General features: G+C 38.8%; 1 protein-coding gene across 2 annotated transcripts in view; it reads right to left on the bottom strand.

The window, feature by feature from the left end:
- Positions 1-20,688, bottom strand: part of LOC142160963 (alpha-2-macroglobulin-like) — a 75,325-nt gene that overhangs the window by 17,487 nt on the left and 37,150 nt on the right. The window contains exons 18-25 of one of the 2 annotated variants that reach the window (XM_075216109.1): positions 17,763-17,901; positions 10,565-10,793; positions 10,354-10,480; positions 7,453-7,571; positions 5,905-5,956; positions 5,207-5,290; positions 1,657-1,833; positions 534-615 (exon numbers count right to left, since the gene is read on the bottom strand). In XM_075216109.1, coding sequence (XP_075072210.1) covers positions 534-615; positions 1,657-1,833; positions 5,207-5,290; positions 5,905-5,956; positions 7,453-7,571; positions 10,354-10,480; positions 10,565-10,793; positions 17,763-17,901 — 1,009 coding nt within the window. The remainder of the gene's footprint in view (positions 1-533; positions 616-1,656; positions 1,834-5,206; positions 5,291-5,904; positions 5,957-7,452; positions 7,572-10,353; positions 10,481-10,564; positions 10,794-17,762; positions 17,902-20,688) is intronic. The other variant, XM_075216110.1, reaches the window with a different exon arrangement.

Genomic DNA, 20,688 nt, shown 5'->3' with positions numbered 1-20,688 from the left:
GTGGCTTAAAATGTTGGTATAGCTGTTATTTATAGCAAAGAGTTGCTCCAATTTCATACCATACCATTGTTCATGTAATGTTTAGAAAACTAAGCTGACCAGGATAACATATAATACAAATACTGGATGTTTTAAATATAATATTTATACAGTAATTTTGTACATATGCTGTGCTAGGCATATATATATATATATATATATATATATATACAGTTTTATATATATATATATATATATATATATATATATATATATAATAAATAAAAGATCCACATTAGAACTTGCATATTAAAACAAATATGTCACACAAAGGAATCTATGGAGGGCGATATGAAAAGTTGTAAATAAGTGTCTAAAACTGAAGTCACTTTTTAGGTAATATAAAACCATTACTCTGTATTGATAATTAAGGCTCCAAAAAACCCCACAAATATTGTCAACTAAACAATCTGATGTTTGCCTGAGTAGGATTAGAGATGCCTAGAGATCCTCCCCAGAATAGTTACTGTATAAAGCCCAGATAATGCTCATACCAGGTATTTCCATCTCCAAACCGAGGCCCAAATGCACTGTAAGATCCATCAGCGTGTTTGTAGGCCAATTGCGTCTGATATCCTGTAGACAATCAAGAATTGCAAGCTCAGAAGGAAAGTAAAATAGCAGCATGTCTGTCACTATGCATTTTTTTCAAATGGACCCATCCCATACCTCCCGACATTGAGACATACAGAACTGGACAAAACAAGTCTCAACCCAAATCAGCCCAACCCCTGCCCAGATCCTCCCCCAAAATGCCAACTGTGACCTATTTTAACATAAGCTGCTTCTCTTTCAAGGTCCATGATTTGGGACTGTCCTGACAAAGGCAGGACCGTTGGGATGTATGCCATGCCATACACCCAACTGCAAGGCTGAGCGAATATTCATGACCATGGGACTTATTAATGCCTCACTGATGTCTCTGGTGTCTATTAAGCTGATGGATGACACTGCTTTATCATGAATATTGATGCTGTGCACAAAATGGCAACAGGTGCTATTATAAAACTGAAAAGGTACAATATATAAAATAGCCAAAAGGTTACTAGTAAAATGTAATCTATAGTAAAGCATGAAAGAGTAAAAAAGAACATAGCAAATAAAAATCTGTCATTAATGAACAAAGGGAGATGCTAAAGGGGTTTTCAACTTTATTAAAATGTAGTAAATCCTAAAAAATAGTATTGTGGGAGGGAAAGGGGTCTCTCTCGCAGACCCACACCATTACCTCTATTTAGCAGTCCCCGTGCCCACATATAATGAGGACCTTTGATGCTGGTCTATTCTCTCCTTAATGGCTCTGATTAAAAACTGCTAAAGCTATTGTGTTGGATCTTTCTTGCTATGTAGAGACCTGAGCTGCCAATGCTGATCAGCAGTCGTGGGGCTACGATATAAATTTTTAATAATAGCAAAATCCCCTTTAAGTGATAGGTATCACAAGACACGCATATAGAGGGATAGGGTGTAAAGCTCTGCAGTTCAAGTACATAGAGCTCGAGTGGTGTGATGCTCTGCAGGTATCCCACAGCAGGGCTACAGAGAAGGATCTGTATGTGGTGCTGTGAAGAAGTAATACATGGAGTGATAGGAGTGTAATGAGCTGCAGATATCTACCAGTGGTCAGGTAGCTCACGGCCTTCGATTTGATCTCTGGGGTCAGCTGATTAGTTCCATTGAAATACTCCAAAATGTAGATATTAGGGGTGAAGAGGACCATGTTCTGCTCCCCACATCCACATGGTAACTGAAGGAGACTCCCCAGATTCTGCATCGCTGTGCCCATGACATCCCCTAGGAGAGAGTGATACAAAGGCATAATTCAATATAAAGCACTGACTGGTTGATAGAACATCCGGAAACATATTTCTTTTTGTACTATATAGTGTATGAAGCAGCACTGAGTGAGAACATGTCCAACACATCCATCTCTCATATATATAGTGACACTGACACCCGGCAGACACATCAACAACTTCTTGATTGAAATAAGCGGTGCTTTTTTTTGATCACATCACAGTAATACAGCAAACTTTCATCAGGATGACACCAGGAAACTTAACTCTGGCTAGGATACAGTCCACCTCCCTAGTCACCGGTCACTGTATGACATTGGTTGCACTGCACATGTGCACAATACAGGTTTATATACACAAAACCACTCCCTTTGATCTAATCTACCTCATTAAACCACCTGTATGTTCCGACTAGACGTTTTACTGTGCGAAGACTTAACCCTGTGTGCAGCATTCTCCTGCAGACTCCTTGGGGGGAATTCAATTCCCTCCAGAATACCACTGCGGTAAGTGTATTACCGCTAATACGGTAAACTTAACTTGGCAAAATGCCAGCATTGAAATTATTGTATTAATGGTAATTACGCGCACTATCACTGTAATATGATGCAATTGAATCCCCCTTTGTGTCTCTTCTTATCCGCAAACAGGAGAGGTGTGGTAAATAGGCCTCTTTGCTAATTTATATATATATATATATATATATATATATATATATATATATAAAAAAAAGTGAAAAAGACAAATAGGCGCTTAGTGAACAATCAGAGATACCACGTGACAACGTGATTAATAATTAATATATCACATACAGTAGGCTGCTCCTCTACAACATCAAATTGCAAATGTAACACCTAGATAGAAACGACACAAAAAGAGAAGCGCCAGACATAGTGTGATACCATCAAAATAAGAGTCACATCCAGACACTCTAAGGTTGATAAAATAGGGTGATTCGTTTGTCAGAGGTTAATTCCCTCAGTATTTCAACACCTGATTTAGAGGAGCTTCACCTCTTTAACAGGAGGTTAACATTTAAACTCCAAATACATTGGTAAAATAAGTATAGTGCGTGCGTGGTAGAGATAGCCAATTTAGAAGATAATACAATGATTAGCCTCTCAAGGGTACATTCCCCCAGACTTTGAATACTTTCTTAAACAGGAACTGATATTTTGATGGTATCACACTATGTCTGGCGCTTCTCTTTTTGTGTCGTTTATATATATATATATATATATATATATATATATATATATATATATATATATATATGTTCTCATTCCAGGTGTTCTGGTAGAGTTGGACGTAAGACCATTTTTTCCACATTGTGCATGCGCATTACATGTGTATAAATTTTGTGCTTCATTTAGAGTCGGATGCATCTTACACTGCGACTCCCAACGTTTATAGAGGAGGAAGGGGCGTGTAATTGCAGCTGAAGTACAGTAAGGGTGTATTTACGTAGTTGCGACTGTCTGGCCTGTATAAAGAAATATATGCACCTGTCAGGATGCACAACACTTGCTCCTGCTACAAGACTGGTGCAAAATACACATTTATCATCATCATTTATTTATTTATATAGCGCCACTAATTCCGCAGCGCTGCACAGAGAACGCACTCACATCAGATTGATGATAATGAAGACTGGCTGCTGCTTCTGATTGGCCGATTGCATCTTTAACCCTCCCACAGACTATAAACATTACTGGGACTGCTGTATTATATGAAGTTGCTGCAGGTTATTTGCATTACTTTATTAATATCTGCATTCAGACCACTATACGAAAGAACAGATGTTTGTTTTTAATTGAATTTTACATGATAAATGTGACTTTTCCAATAACAATTGAATACACTATTCTCATATATATGACACTTTATTACTGTATTATATTGTGTACATATTGGATTGCTTACAAATAGGGTAATGCATAAGCTACTAACACCATCAAGATACACGTCTACTTTTTCTGGCTTTTACTCCTGGCGTAAACAAAGTGTATATGCTACTTTTGTGGACGCATTTTACGTCTACATTTTGAAAGTAAGATGCGTCCAACTCTACATGACCCACTCACTGCTGCAACATAAATATAGCACAGAGACGAAATTAATGAGAAGGAAATGTTTTCATTCAGTGCTGCTACATTCATTTCTCCTATGTACCACAAGTAGCAGCTCTGAGTGAGAAAATGCTCTTCTCTTCTACTATAAGTGACAGTACTGACTAAGACAATGTCATTCATATTATTATAGCATTGTCTTTGTTCTAAGCACAACAATGCACCATGAGAGAGCTTAAAACAGCTGACGTTCATTTGATATGGATTTAATTAAACACAAATTCTATATTGTTGAATCAAAGATATTTTAACAATCATTTGTAATATAGGAATCTTAATTGTAAGATTTAATGACCACTTTAATAGGAAGTCTGTAACAACCATGGAGAGGGTTGAAATATATATAATTTTTTACACCACAATGGGCCAAATTCATGTCCAGACGCAACTTGCACTTAAGTTGCGTGTTTAAAAAGTGCATATTTCCGATCATATTCAAATCCAAGTGGATTTCAAGATATATTTCTATTTGAATCTGGGTGATAGTTCGCTCTGAGTAAACAGTACTTGCCGTACGTAGACACACAGAGCATACTCTAGTATATGCACATGCATATATACAATGCATAAAAGCTTCATTTGATCAAAAAATAAAACAACTATATAACAGTATAATAATTTATATAAATATTAATTTTTGAATATTATATATATTTTTTTGCATTAATTACATAAAGATGCTTTCAATGCATATTGTACATACAATGCATTTTAATAGTATACATTAGTTGTATATAGTTGTTCTGTGAAAACTAGTTCTGTGATAACATTTAAAGCAAAGACTATACTGTGTCAGTCATCACTATCAGTCGGCATTTACACCTGACTTGTAGTGGGTTGAAAAGATATGGCTGAAAACCAACGTACTTAATGACAAACACAGGATGGAACACATCTGTACTGGAACCCACTTACTGCACAAGGCCTACGTTAGTCCACCCCTTCCCTCCTTTAAAGTTATAGACAACCATAAGTGTCATTGGCGTTCAGACATGAATAGCATGCAATTGCAATCATTGGCGTAATATACGTTTCCGGGCATGTGCAGAGCTATTTGATGCAAGATAGGCTACACAAAGCGACGTATTTCAGAACATGAATCAGGCCCAATCTGAGAAACTTCTATTCTCTGTAAGCCCTACATAGTGAATGAGTTAAACTTCAATCAACATAATGTGCGTTGCCGGGACCTAGGCTGCTATGACCCAGTGAGTGACTGTGTAGAAGACCTGATTAACTCACCAATTACAGAGAAGTAAGCACGGGCAGAACCTTCCACCACTCGGCTCGGGAGTTGCAGAGAGACCTTTTCAGTGATCTCAGAACCTGTGTACAAATATTAGGGGACAGAGACAGAGTGCATTATTTCCTATGTCCTATATAAATATACTGCTGTGTATGATCTGTTATCATTGCTCTAAACAGGAACAAGTATATTACTATGCGTTTACATCAGAATGTATTTGTAGTAATACTTATTATAATTATATCAACAAATACATAAATAAAAAGAATCACATCTATCCTTACATAATACATATTAAAAAATTAACATTGGCATTGTGGTTATTGCCTGAGGGTCTGATTCATTAAGGAAAGTAAAGCAAAAAAAAAAAAAAAGAGTAATTTTGGACTTTGGCAAAACAATGTTGCATTGGAGGGGGGGGCGGGTAAATTTATAATGTGGGGACAGATTTATAGTTGGGGTAGGGCATGTCCTAGATCAACTTCTAATGTCAGTGTAAAAATAAAGCTATCAAGTATTTGTGTGCTACATGAAAAAACAGGGCATTTAACTTATGCGCAAAATAAACTCATTTGCACCCCTTGCATTGTAACATGGTTTTGCGAAGTTCAAAGTTACTCATTTTCTTGCTTTACTTTCCTAAATGAATCAGGCCCTGGATGTTCATTTAAAGCTGAAAATGTTTGGAACTTACCTTTCCCACAAATCATAGCATTCTGCGTCTCTTCTTTTTCCACACCCTCTGGCTACAGTAAAAGGAAATTACATATAGAAGCGCGTTCAAACCTTTTTTGCATATAACATTTGTAAAATATAAATATATATGTTTGTGTGTGTGTATCACCTCTGCTCCAGTGAAAAAGCCACTATTTACAAATACCAGTATGTGTCAGTAGATACATCATTATATTACAGTGGTTTATAGGGGGTATTTAATGGCTTCTTTTGCTGGGAATTTCAAAACTGCTGATGTTAGGCAGATATAGCAATAGCAGGGAAACGGTTGTCTGCAGTGCAATGCTCTCCCCCCTAAAGAGTATCTTTATATACATCATACTAGAGAATGGATTTAACTAATGCTACAAGTTTGGTAGCGTTAGGGTTTTTTGACGTTTGAAAAGAACATACAAAAACATTTCTAAAAATCACATGCAATTTTGATGCACTAACAATCACTTTTTTTTTTTTTAATTGCGTTCTTATTAACAGGTGAACAATACAGTGAATGGGGTAATGCAACATACAGACTACCAATGTGAGGATGTGATGCCCTAGAAAGCATTGTATTCTAAATTTCATCTTGTGCCCAAACTGCAGGAAAACCAGATGGAAAAAAAGCACATAGGTGTAATTAGATTGTGGAAGGGGCTTCCCTATTGTATTCTGTACATTGCATGGTGCCATGTAAATAATCCTAAACATGTTGGAGGTCATTTAGGAACAGCAATATGGCTGAGGCGCAGTACAAAATGCCCATTGGTGGTGATATGTGCCTCAAGTTGCTAGATTTCTGCCAAAGCAGAAAGGGTTTTAGGAGCAAGATAGCAGCATTTGCAGTGGAGAAGAAGTTTGCACTAGCAGATGGGTGAATCTAGGTCAATGATGGGCATGCTCTGCTAAGTATGAAGTAGCTCCCGTTTTGTGGAGATGAGAGATTTAAATTTACAAAGTGAGATTACTACAATGACATAACGTGGTGGAGAGGGTGCATTCGAATGACCATAGCTTGCTATGCAGAAGGGTGCACAGCCATTTCTCATCATCATCATATGGATATGATTTGTATGGCAGCTCGGAGCTGTAGGGGATCGGGTCTCATCCTTTACTTGTAACGCGGTGCATTTTGCACCATTCAGTTGCACTTTGACAGAGGAGCACATTTCTATGTACACTGCCTCACTCTCATGTTTAATTTAAGCAATAAATAATGCTAAATGAAGCAATATTTTAGGAGAGAAACAGAATGGTGGCTCTAAACTGGTAGCAATTTGGACTTTGATGTGTGAGCACTTTAGCTATGTGTGCATCTAAAGATTTTCCTGCCTCCCCTTTTCCCGAAAATCAGAAAGAAGGGAGCACCTGTGAAGTGTATTGGGTGAACCATCCAGACGCACAGGTGCAAAAGAAAAATGTTTTGTGATGCACATCAAGTACCCTTCATAAATCTGGGCCAGTGTGTCTGGGAGCGTTACACACAGCAGATGTTTACCTCCACTGTAATCTTTTACTGTAATGTACTCACCTCAACCAGGATGGGTTTGGTGATTGTATCCTTTCTTCCTTGTGCCAGATTCAAAATCTCATTGCCACACAGACCTCCTCCCTGCAGAGTCTGAGCACTGACTGTGAAGTTCACTTCCCCTGAAACAGTAAAGTTGGGTAAGAGAGACGTGGGTTCTGCATGGAGCTTATTCCGTTTCTACAAGCTGTGATTTTCACAGACAATTATGCTGTTTTAGACTTAATTGGCAGCAAATATCAGCATATTATGGTTCCAAAAGACCCCTTATCCTGATCAACAAATGATATCACACCATCCATTGTGGACAGATAAGGACCACTGATCTCATATGCACCTATGGTCCAACTGTGCTAACATCACTATCAATATATATGTATAAACTCCTGTAATAATATCTGTATAAGTAGTGATTTGTGATGTCATTGCGTATAATCTGTGAGTTCTGATGACCTCACTTCTGTGTCCATTAGATATACTAGTGTATTTTAAGGAATAATACACTCATTACTGTTAACTAGTAAAGACATTACCAGTCATTACAAGATGAAGAAAAAGAGGAGTCTATACATCTGTGATGCACTGTATTATATAACCCTTTTATTAAGCCATACATTTTAATTTTTAATTAAAATAATTTCCCTTTAAATTTTTAAAGGTTTATCACTGCATTCAAAATCAGAGGAATAAAAAAACAATAGAAAAAAAGTGTGCAAGGAATTTGTGTTTTAAAATGTAATGTTTTGTCATATAATGCCACTATTCCTTTTAGTTCCCAATATCATATATCAATATTTCACTAACCACCTAGTTAAATATTTTCTTTATCAAGGATTATGGGGATTAATTCAGAAAAAGGGGCATTGGTTTGTGGCTCCTTCAAATCTCCCTAATTTGATTTGTAGACTTGTTGGGGAGTTCATGCAAAATTATGGAGGTATATATTGACGATCAATACTAAAATTTGATCTAAAATACTAAAAACTTCCATAAGTATATTCTTGTTAGTGAGGCAAATCACATTACATGTGTCATTTTAAATATTCCTTATTACTGTGTGATTAAATTATACTATGCAGTTTACAATACTTATTACACTTACTGCAGCTTTCAGTCATTGATAGATATATTTATTAAACTTCGGGGCATATTCAATTGTCGACGGAAACGCAGAAAAACCCGCGGTCCGCGCACTATTACCGTTATTACGGTAATAGTGCACGGAAAAACAGTTAGTACGGTAATTTTCTTGCTGAATTTCAGCTCGCAGCTCCCTGAGCCGCGAGCTGAAATCCAGCTAACTATTACCGTATTAACGGTAATAGCTTTAACGCTCCGCGGAAAAGGAACAATTGAATATGCCCCTTCTAATGTTACCTTGTTGTGTCTGGCAACATTGTAACTTTATTTTTGATTGGGATTATTTCTCTTTCACCAAAGTAATGCTCAGTTTTTATGATTACTGAGACATATGGGTATATTTATAGTTCCCTATTATGGGATCTATTTATTACAGGAAAATAAAAACAGAGGTTTCCGCCATGCCGTTGAAGGCTATCACCAGTTATTCTTAAGTGCTGCCGTTGTCCTATCGCAGGGTGGTTATAGCCAGGGATCAGCAAAGGAAACAATGCTTTATTAGTCATATAAAACATTTTTTTTCATTTTGTTTTAAATATAAAATTACTTTTTTCTTCTATTTCTTATCATTTTTTATTTAAATTTATTATTATTATTTATTTTTTTTTACGAATCTGGAAGCCGAGATCTGCAGTATATTCTGGTTGGTATTAGCTGCCCATGTTATTGCATTTGTAGCATCGCCTTGTTGTCACTGGCAATCTACCTACTATTACGCTTTAATTCAAATTTTAATCCCTGCTCCACTGATCACAATGTGATAGGTACAGCAAACAGTAATGGGTGTGTGTTAAAGAAATATCTCTATATATTGGATTTCCATACTTCTCTATTGATTTTTTTATTTTGCTGGTATTAATGCAGTAATAAAGCTGTTAAAGGGAATTTTTAATAGAATGAAATATAATTTATTTTTTAATAAAAGGGTTATATAATTATGCAGTACATCACAGATGTATACACTGTTCTTTTCTTCCTCTTGGATGAACTTGAATGAGCTTGAAACCATGCGCCTATGTGATAAACTCAATAATATATTAGAGATTTTGGAGCTGCTGCGGTTATCTTTTCTTTGTATTTGAGATATTAGAAGTCACCTGGGATTTTGTGACCAGTATAAAAACATAAACCTAGAGCCTTGTGCTTCTAGGCTATCATGGAACTAGTTGGTTCTGCTATCCATATAATTTATAGTAGGGTATGCATTATCTGTTATATAGTATAATAAGTTTATTAGTTTGTGTTCTATACTTTTAAGTGATTATTTTTGGTCAAATCAATGTAACAAAACTAACATTTAAAAAAAAAATATCCAATTAATGTTTTCCTCTCTGTTTAATTCATTTGGAATCACTTTGTGCAGGTCTACTGTGTCTACACAAGTCATGTACAGCAGTTAAGTCACATTTGGAGATAGAACATTCAGACGAGTTGCAGATAATAATATAAACTAATCAGTAATAATACATGGGGCTAGATTTACCAAGCTGCGGGTTTGAAAAAGTGGGGATGTTGCCTATAGCAACCAATCAGAGTCTAGCTGTCATTTTGTAGAAGGTACTAAATAAATGAAAGCTAGAATCTGATTGGTTGCTATAGGCAACATCCCCACTTTTTCAAACCCGCAGGTTAGTAAATCTAGCCCATAATGTTTTGCTACACAACTAAGGGCAAAAAAAAACAATTGAAAGCAGTGGAGAAAAGCTAATCAATTAGCCTAGAAGACTTTTGTGCATATTTTACGAAAATAAAATAGATTCTCACCTAGAGACTTTAGGGTCACATGCCAAGATACAGTCACTCTGCTATTTACACCAACACAGTAACCTTCTTCCTCTGTGTTTATGTTTTTAGCTGTGAACTTGTCAGAATTTTCCAATGAAATGCTCACCTAGGAAATGAAGAAGACTGTGGTGACTCAGTAGAGGCCAGTAAATAATGTCAGTTCAGGTCATGAGGATTGGTGCCCACTTACCCTGATGGTTTGTTGAAGGTAATTAAACACAGAAACTTTCAAATTAAACGTCTCGCCCCGGATGACTGAATACGGTAGAGTTGTGTCCAGGAAGAAAGGCTGGAAAGTTACGAGTGACACCGGTTCTGAAAGACCAAACCCAGCTTCTTCAGATGTACAGAACATCCCAACGTTCCATGTTGTTATACTATCTGGTACAGTCAGCTTCAGATTAGCATGTCCAAGGTCGCTACAAAAATGAATACACACATAAATAGATAGGTGAAATGACACTAATATAATTGGAGAGAGCATATCACATGACCATGCATCCCAACGCCAGCAGCTCCTCCCAGCACAACGGCATGTCGCCCTAAACTACTTCAAACTCTGACCAGAAATGTATCACAAAGTGACAGTAATGACACTTCTCATGTACGTGCCTTAATATTTCCAATAGCAAAGAATTCCCAGAGGACTACGAGTTCATCTGCTACCTACACAATTCTCGAATAACAAGGAATATAAATCTATATTTTCACAGATATTGAGTAAATGTTGTATGGACTTGATAACTAGGACTATAGAGAAAGGACATTTGCTATGCTTGCCACAAGTATTAATAATACTGATAAGCTTCTTGTCACAATTCTAGCTTATTTAGTGTATAATCTTTTAGCCAACCTGGATTAGTACTGGCAGTAAAAGTGGTATGGATTCTAATGATTCCCCGGTATTCACCAAAACAGTACCAAACGAGAGGCAAAAGAGAGGTCAGGAACAGACCTGGACAGAATTCACAGAAATCAAGCACAAGATGCACAGGACCGCTGGGGTACAGGTATGGAGCCTAATACTCTGGCACAGGTTTAAATAACTGAACTGATGAATAGGGTTAAAACAAGTAAAACTAGACCATAAAGGGTGCAAGCCCAGTGCCCCTCAATGATGCACATGCATCATTTTCTTTGAAAAACTCAATAATATATTAGAGATTTTGGAGCTTTGAAAAGGTCTGCTCTTGTGGTAAAAGTGCCATGTCCTTCTGAAAGAAGACAAGAGAGTCGAGATCTGAACCTAAAATCTCATATTACTGTCCAGACTCTATTTCAAAAGCAGCAGTAAATGGGCCAAATGAAAAGAAGATTTAGGAAATCCCATCTTTGCAAAGCAAGAGATATAAGTCCTCCACAGTCTATGATAATTCTTCGCCAAAACTGGCTTGGAGCATAGTACTGACCACACTGAAGCCCTTTGCCTTAAGAATCATCGCTTCAACAGCCACATCGTTAAAGTCAGCCACACTAAACCTAAAACATGAAATGGTCACTGAATTAACAATTCCTTGCTAGAAGAAGACGCTATGACAGGCAACCATACTACCATATTGTGAGGGTCTGTGTACCAGACCGGAGACACAATAATTACCTGAAAACACTCTCTTGCTAACTTCTTTAGAACCCATAAGAGCATTGCTACTGGAGGGAATAGATAAATCCTCTGACTAGAGCATTTACCATCACTCTCATTTATCTAGAACTTTGACTCTTCAAGAGTCCCAATGCCCTTAAAATGATAATGAAGAATGACAGCTCCACAGCCTCATAGGCTGGGTCCACTGTAACTATTGTCCAATCCCAAATAGTGAAGGAATGACGCCTGCTGAGTTTGTTGACCTTCAGCTATCAGAGGAGTGACTGTCACACCTTTGGAGACAGTTTGATGAACTGACTGGTCAAGTGACTGATATTAGCTTGATCTGGTGCCCTCAAGAGGAACCATGCAAATTGCACCACCTCAAAGAGTAAAATGATCTTCCCTAAGACTTTCATGCAAAACAGAAGAGATGCCCATCTGTAAGCAAAAAGAGGCCTTACTAGTGCCTGTAATTAAAGTATTATGTCTTCCAGCAATGATGATTCTCCGCTACCACTGTGCTGGTGACACAGTAGATAAAGGAAAATAAATAGAGAAAATGAAAATTAGCTGCTATCACAAGTTATGCATAATGCACCCTACTCCAGTGGGCACTCTAAAAAAGCTGACAGACTGGGCAATATAGAGGGGGAGGAGATCAGACTTTGTGAAGAAAATTTAAAGTGCCCAAACTCCATACCCAAGATAATAATGGTGGTGACAGAGAAAAGAACACTGGTTTCATCCACATCTTATATTCCTGTACAGGCATTTTCTGACTCTGTACAAAATATAATACATTTTTTTTTACAAAATCCTGGATAAATATCAAGCTAATATGACAAAAGGAGAAGGTTGTGTGTAGACAAACCATAAATGTGATATGGGCAGCACAGTGGCCTAGTGGTTAGCACTTCTGCCTCACAGCACTGGGGTCATGAGTTCAATTCCCGACCATGGCCTTATCTGTGTGGAGTTTGTATGTTCTCCATGTGTTTGCGTGGGTTTACTCCGGGTGCTCCGGTTTCCTCCCACACTCCATAAACATACTGGTAGGTTAATTGGCTGCTATCAAAATTGACCCTAGTCTCTGTCTGTGTGTGAGTGTGTGTCTATAGTAGGGAATTTAGACTGTAAGCTCCAATGGGGCAGGGACCAATGTGAATGAGTTCTCTGTACAGCGCTGCGGAATTAGTGGCGCTATATAAATAAATGATGATGAATGATGATGAATGTGAATATCACCATCAAACCCTGTGACATAAATGGATACCAGGTAGTAATCAATGTCAAGGATTGTCTGAAATCATGAGACATTTTATATTGATATTGTAAATTATCTGGTAATCCAATTTTAGGTGTACTGAAATGTATAAAGATTTGTAACAAAATCTGCTCCATCCAGTAATGTCATATCTAATAATCTTGGTGAATATTTACAAATTATCTTGTAACCACTGTTTTGTACAATTTTTTACCCAAAATACATAAAGATCCTCCTGGTCAACCAATAGTATGAGGAAATTCTCTATTTGCATTATAGCCAGTCTGCTTATTGCTTAATAAGCTATTGTCTCCATTGGTGTCTTCTATATAGTCTTTTTATTAAAGGTACATCTGATTTTATATGTAAACTGAAGCAGGTTGTATTACCTAGTGTGTCAATCTTCTATATTTCTATCACACAAGACAATGCCATTCATGCAGTATTTATGCACTGGGCAAGAGCTGTGGTGAAACGAGGTATTGATGTCACCTTAACCAGTTTGCACCTCGTTTCTCACAAACTGTGGACTATAAAAACATATACTTTTTCTAGCCCTCTGGTTCCCCATATTTGTCAGTCATATTTAAACTTGTATATATTCTATTTGAAAGTAGTTAAAATGTCTGCCAGCATGTTTATCTTATCTTGCAGAATAGTCCAATGAGCCTAGACAAAAGGGATTATTGTCCAGCAGTCCTGTATGAATGTACATCACTCCAGGAGGTCTCATGTATTAAGCTAGGGAAAAGGTCCACAGATAAAGCTCTATGTTTAATTACAGAGGACTGCATTGTGTATTTCAAATGTAATGTAACTGGATTGTGATCTCTCCTGTTTCAACATACTCTGCTGCATAGCCACAGAACAAGACCTATCCTTAATTATGTCAAAGGCGGCTCATCTGCTATCCCTTTGTCTGTATGTTTATCTGTGAAAAGTTAAACACAGAAAAGGACCAATCAAACAGGTTCTGGAACTCCAGGTAAAGTCATTTCTGCTTTTAAATACCAACTGTAGAGAACAGCAAATTGACATTCACTACCCAGTGATATCTGAAGTCAGGCTGGTTTTGAGATCCAGATCTCTGCCATGACAGGAAAGTACAACCGGTCCCTGGAGTACTGCCTTTGCCCTGATCTACCTCTCTAGGTCTTGGGGAGCTGTGTGTCCGCCAAAAACAGAGTGACAGTGACTCAGGACCACTACCTTGCTGGTAACCTTAAAGGAGAGAGGGGGAGAAGCTTGCAATGGAAAGAAAGCAGTCAGTGAGAGGGGCTAGGATGCTGGTGAGTTGTTTTCATTATACACTGTATGTTGTCTGTGCCCTACTGTAGTGTTATTTGCTCCAGGTTATTATATAAAGATATTTATTGCTGTTTGGTGCTACCATTTTGTTAAATAAGCTTTTATTTTGGATATTTGTCTGGGTGATTTTGAACTTTGGATAGGTACTGGGTAGACTAGCTGTGCATTGCAGAAGGTTACATTTAACTAGTGCTATTATACAAATGAAAATACATAATTGTTATTCACACTATTAAACATTGTACTTAAGAATAAGAGAATAAGAGAAAAGAAAAAAGAATAATATTGGTTAATGACTTATTTACATTTGTAAGGCTCAGCGATGGGCTTGAATGTGGTGCTACTTTGATTACCAAGAGAACCAAGAGTCTCTTGCTAACTATTATATATATGGAATTAGATTTTGTATATAGCAAGTAGTAGTGCAATTCAGGTTTTAGATACCATGGTTCAGGCAAAGAATCATAATACAGAAAACTACACCAAACCCAACAATAGAATCTGTGTCTACATTATTGCAGTTTTAATCCTTTAAATATTAATAAATCTATACCTCAGTCTGTCCGGGCCCCCTAGTCTGCTTGCCGTGAACTACCTGTCCCATCCAGTTGAATTTACCTTTTTTTTATCTGTGTCTTCTTTCTGTTTATTCTTTTACTTTGGCCATGAAAAGACTCCCAGTCACTGATAGGCTGGGAGCGCACCTAGCAGTGACCTCATCACTATGTGGTGTTCTCCCAGTTTATCAGTGACTGGGACCTGCTGCATCACGTCAAGAACAACTAGGAAAGTAAATTGGGGGGATGTAGAGGGACAGAGAGGGGAAAGTGTGGTGAAAAGGCACAGGGAAGGGGGAACAATTTGTGGGGGAGCTTTATAGTACATGTGGGAGTCTGAGGGCATGTGGGACTATTTTGAAGCACGTGGGAGTCTGAGGGCATGTGGGACTATTTTGAAGCAAGTGGGAGTCTGAGGGCATGTGGGACTATTTTGGAGCATGTGTTTGTCTGAGGGCATGTGGGACTATTTTTGAGCAAGTGAGAGTCTGAGGGCAGGTGTGTGGCTATTTTGGAGTATGTGGGAGGTCTGGGCTTCATGTGGTGGAATTTTGAAGCAAGTGAAGGCCATGTGGGGGCGGTTGAGTGACGAGTATGAGTCATTCGGATGAGTATGCGTCATTTTCAGGCTAATTTTTCATACTAAAAAAGAGGGTAGTGTGCAGCCCTTTTGAAGGTCGGATGTATTTATTATAAACTGCATGATCAACCCACCTTTTTCTTAAAGCTTTCCAGTCTCCCACTTAACTTCCTACTTTTTCTTCTGACTCTTCCCCTTCATTCCCCTTCCCCTATCCTTATCCTCCGTTCCTCCGTCTCTCCCTCTCTCCCCTGAGTCTCTCTGTCACTCCACCCCTCCCCTTATATTGTACGCTCCTTTGAGCAGGGCTTTCTCTCCTCCTGTCTTCACCACTTTTAACTCTGCTCGCCAGCTACCCTGACTTCCTCCTCGAGGACCCTCTTCCCCCGTCCCCTCTCGCTCCCTCCTCTTCCCCCTGGGGGTCTCCCTCTCATCCGTGCCCTCCTTCCTAGGTGCCCTTGTTGGCTGACCTTCCCCTCTCCCCTCCCCCACCCCTCTAGCTGTGCCTTGAGCTCACTGAGTTACTGTGATTATTGTTTACTGTTCTGTGCTGTCTCTCCTCGTATTGTAATCTCGTTTGTCCTTGTACGGCGCTACGGACACCTAGTGGCGCCCTATAAATAAAATTAATAATAATCTGTGTTATGTACTGTGTTCACTTAATGCTCAGCTTTCTATATCTCATGTACCTATATATTTTCCTAACAGATCAAAGCATTCCTGGATCCAGCCAAGAAACCAGAAACCAGCTGCAGGTTGTGAAAGCTACAATAACAGGCAGGAGAGAATAGTCCATCAACAGCCTTGTCCTTTAGCTTTCCTAATTTTGTTTCCTTTGTTGCTCTTTTTCTCCCCGTATCTCTTGCTATCTTCTATTTCTCATTTTCCGCCAATCCATCCACCTGCTGTGTTTCTACCTTCCATCTTACTCACATCATCCCTGCCACCTTCACTCCTCCTCATCCTCTCCATCTTATCCTCTCCCCACAGACTTTCAAGACCGTGATAATCAGCTTTAGGCACAAAGAGCAGTGTCTAACCGTTAATCTTCATGCAAGTGAAAACTTTTCTTACAGCTGATATTTGTCAGAGAATAACTAATGGTTTTTTTTTGCACTTTAAACTGCCCCCACATGCTGACCACTCTTCCTTCCCTAGTGCACTTCAGTATTGGGGAAGGGTGCCGTTGTATGAAGTTGCTCTAGGCTACAAGGCTCCTCGCTACACCTCTGCCTCCGCCGGTCCCAGGGAGACAGAAGTCAAGGATAGGTCCTGCCTGTTTAATTTGTACTGGGCTCCCCAGTTTCTGATGGCAGCCCTGTGTGTATGTGCACACGAACACATCTGATTCCACACCATTCTCTGAAGGCAATGCTTTGGAGAGAAGTAGGGATCAATCATCTCTGTGAAGAAACATATTCATATGCACACAAGGTTTTCAACAAAACACACAAGCAACATAAATGGGGAAAGCAGGACTTGCTCTTTTAGCTTCCATCATGTTTATCATTCATTTGTTAAAAAAAAGTTGCATGAATGCCAAGTGCATTTTTTCAATGATGCCCGTGAGCCGTTTTGTGAACAGTCAAAAGATGGAAGAGAACACAGGTGGATAAAAATAGCTTCTATGCACATACTGTAAGGGTCAGATTCAATTCTCCATGGTGTTCTTTAGAACAACACGATGCGCGTTATTACCATTACTACGGTAATTCTAACAGATTTTTGCTCGCACAGAGCTGCAAGCAAGAATCAGCGCTGAAATTATTGTAGTAACGGTAATAATACACAGCAATTACCATAGTAATGGTAATAGTGCGTATTCTTAGGGGGTGATTTAATTCCCTGTGTTGTTCTTTAGAACAACGCAGGGAATTGAATCCCCCCTTAAGAATGAAAAATAAGATAAATGGTACAAGTGTATTGAGGTGGAGAACATTTCATCACAGATTACTTTATAACAAAGCTGCAGGAGTCAATTAGGATATTATTGAGCAAAGGTAATTATTTGATGATTGGTAGGTTTGGACCGTACCTGGTTTCAGTATCAACATGCCTTTAAATATTATTTTCTAAAGATATATATATACTTACTCTGTCTCAACTGAGTCCCATAGCAAGGTTTCTGGGAAAAAATTCCTCACTGTTTCAATAATGTCTAGTGGGACACCCAGCACTTGGGGCCTATAAGGCCTTCCTGACGTTTGAGCCATAGCCATTGGAATGTAATCTGCTAAATATATAATACCAATGAGAGACAACAATAGAATATAGCAAAAAAAAACCCATACAAAGCACACATATATTAATAGGCAACTGTGAGTTTCAAATATAAATAACTTTTATTCAGTGTTTGTACGTTTGTGTTTGTATCTATCTCAGATAATTTTACTTAATATTGACTTATTTGGATTTGAGTGAATTTAAGTATACATTTTGCTTCCATTTTAGTTTATATAGATGGTTAATGAGGACAAATAAATGCTAGCAATTAACAAGGGAAATGGTTTCATAAGGTCTTTAACTGTTTATGTGCCATTTCCGACTAAGCAGCACAATACATTTTTTTCAGTGAATACATCGTTATTTAGTTTTAAATAATAAACATATCAAAATTAATCCAATACAGTGACCATTAAAAACATAATGCAATACAAAATAATGAATACATAAAACAATGTCAATTCAGAAAGTAACATGTGAATTGTAGATTTGTAATATGATTTTAGTTTAAATTAAACTTATAGAAGTAGCAGAATGGAGAATATGAAGGGAGATCATACTTGCAAACTTTTCCTCATTGGCTTCAGGGAGATGCAGGGGGAGGTGTGCGCGTGGGGGCGGGGCTTGACGAATCACATCATTTTGGCCCCACCTCCTAAACTAATATTTGCATCGTTAAGTCCCGCTTCCCCCGCCACTTATCTATTGCGGGGGTGAGAACCGGGAGGTTGCCCTGCTCTCCTGGGAGCCCGGGTGGTCTCCCAGAAATGCCGGAGTCTCCCGGACATTTTGGAAGAGTAGGCATCTATGCGTTAAAGAAAAGCAGCTAATGAATCTCTAGAGACTGAAGTGTCTTTTACATTTCTGTCTCCATTTTTGAAGTCATGTTGTCTTTGATTAAATCTTGGTCTCCAGGAAAATGGCCACCTCCATAGGCATCAATACATGGACATAGGACACAATTTCTGAACTGTGTCATCATGCCACAGATGGCAAAGCCAACCACGTCTTGTACTGGCTCAGCATCAGGGAGAATGCCAGACTCTTCAGGGAGTGAGGGAGATCACCCCTATTTCAGGGTGTCTCCCTGACATTCAGTCACGTATGAGGGAGATACATGGAGCAATTAAAAGGAAGGGGAGCGGAATGCAGAGTGGGGCCACTGGTGGACAGAGGGCTAGTTTAAACTGAGAATATTAATACAGATATTTATAGAAACCATTATTACATTAAAACAACAGGTCTGATAGTCCCTGGGAAGAGACATCTCTAAAGAAGGATCTATTATAATATACTTTATTATGAACAAAGTGCAAGGAAGGAGCATCTGACTGCATTAATCATTTGTACGGATAATTTATCAGTGTGTTTGTCTAATACGGATATTGGGAGACCCAAGAAGAAGGACAACGGGTTCTTAGTCACTTTGTATTTTCCGAATCCACTACTGACTCTCCCTCCTCTTGAAAGGAGAATTCTGAGTTTGAACACTCACAGTCATAGATGGGTAGTAGGAATGTTCTGTTGTACTGACCTTACTAGGCTTTGGGTCCAAATCAGCTTATCGGGTGGAGTCTTATCCAAGCCTAAGGACCCCTGGCTGAGAAGCCTCAGATGAACTCACTTGCTCGCTGAGATACTGTAACGATTGCCTCAGGAGGAGAGCCCTGGGGTGATGGATACACCTGTTAGCCTGGTTTAGCGCTGGCCAAACAGAGGTACAGAGTCTAATGGGTCCACCGGTCTTCACCAAGACCCACTGGACTTTTGCGCCCGAGAACACTCAGGTCACTGCTCTCTGATCAGCCACTAGGTGTAACACAGTGGAGAGAAAGGGAAATCCGAAAGCAGGTCAGCTAGCCGAGGACTAGTACACTGGCAGTAGCAAGGTACAAAATCAGTATGCAGAAGGGAAGTCCAATAACAAGCCGGGATCTAGTACACAGGCAATAGTGCAGTAAAAAATCAGGATCCAAGAGAGAATCAAAACAAGCAAGGACTGGTACACAAGTGGTTAACAGGTCGAGGCACTATCCAGGAATGATTTACAAGGAAAGCCAAGGTCAGCAGCAATACAGTATAACAGGAAGTCAATCTGGGTATGGATACCTGTTGCTCTGACAGTGCTGCAGTGTCAGAGTGAGCTTTATATACTCTGCAGATTTAAATATGCCACCTCTCAGCCACGATTATGTGACCGTCCGAACCAGGAAGTGCTGACCTCTACACAGAGGCAGAGGAAATTAGCAGCACAGGAGTGTGGAGCAGGTAAGTTTTGTGACATATACCAACAAAGGAGACAGAAGGTAGGTTCTCTTTGCCTAACCTATGGCAACATGTGGCTACCTCAGGCTGGTTTTGCCAGATCTGTTCCCCTCCCTGTAGGTGTGTGGGGCACTTGTCTATCAGCCTGGCATTCTGCTCATAAAGCTTTAGTGTCTGATAAACCCTGAGGTAATCTTGAGTTACATTCTGAACACTTATAACCTATAACGGACACCTCTCCTCCAGATTGTACTCTGGAATTATTTCCTTTATCAGACATAACAGATAAGATATGAGACAACAATGATAGCTGCAGTCAGGGCCTGATTATCCAATAGGCCGACAAGGCTGCAGGCGCAATATTTTTTGGGGACGCATTTTTGGGTGTGTAAAACTGTGACAGGGAAAGGTATAAACTGAAATTAATTTTAAAATATTAGAAAATAGTTGTTCTCCAAAGAATAAAGAAAACATGTAAGAAAGTAGTAAGGTTTTAATCTTGATGTGTCCCCATGGTAGAGGCTGAAGACAA

The sequence above is a fragment of the Mixophyes fleayi genome, chromosome 6, assembly GCF_038048845.1.
Source record: "Mixophyes fleayi isolate aMixFle1 chromosome 6, aMixFle1.hap1, whole genome shotgun sequence".
NCBI lineage: Eukaryota > Metazoa > Chordata > Amphibia > Anura > Limnodynastidae > Mixophyes > Mixophyes fleayi.
The sequence above is the reverse complement of the archived record's forward strand: the minus strand, read 5'-3'. Positions and strand labels throughout refer to the sequence as shown.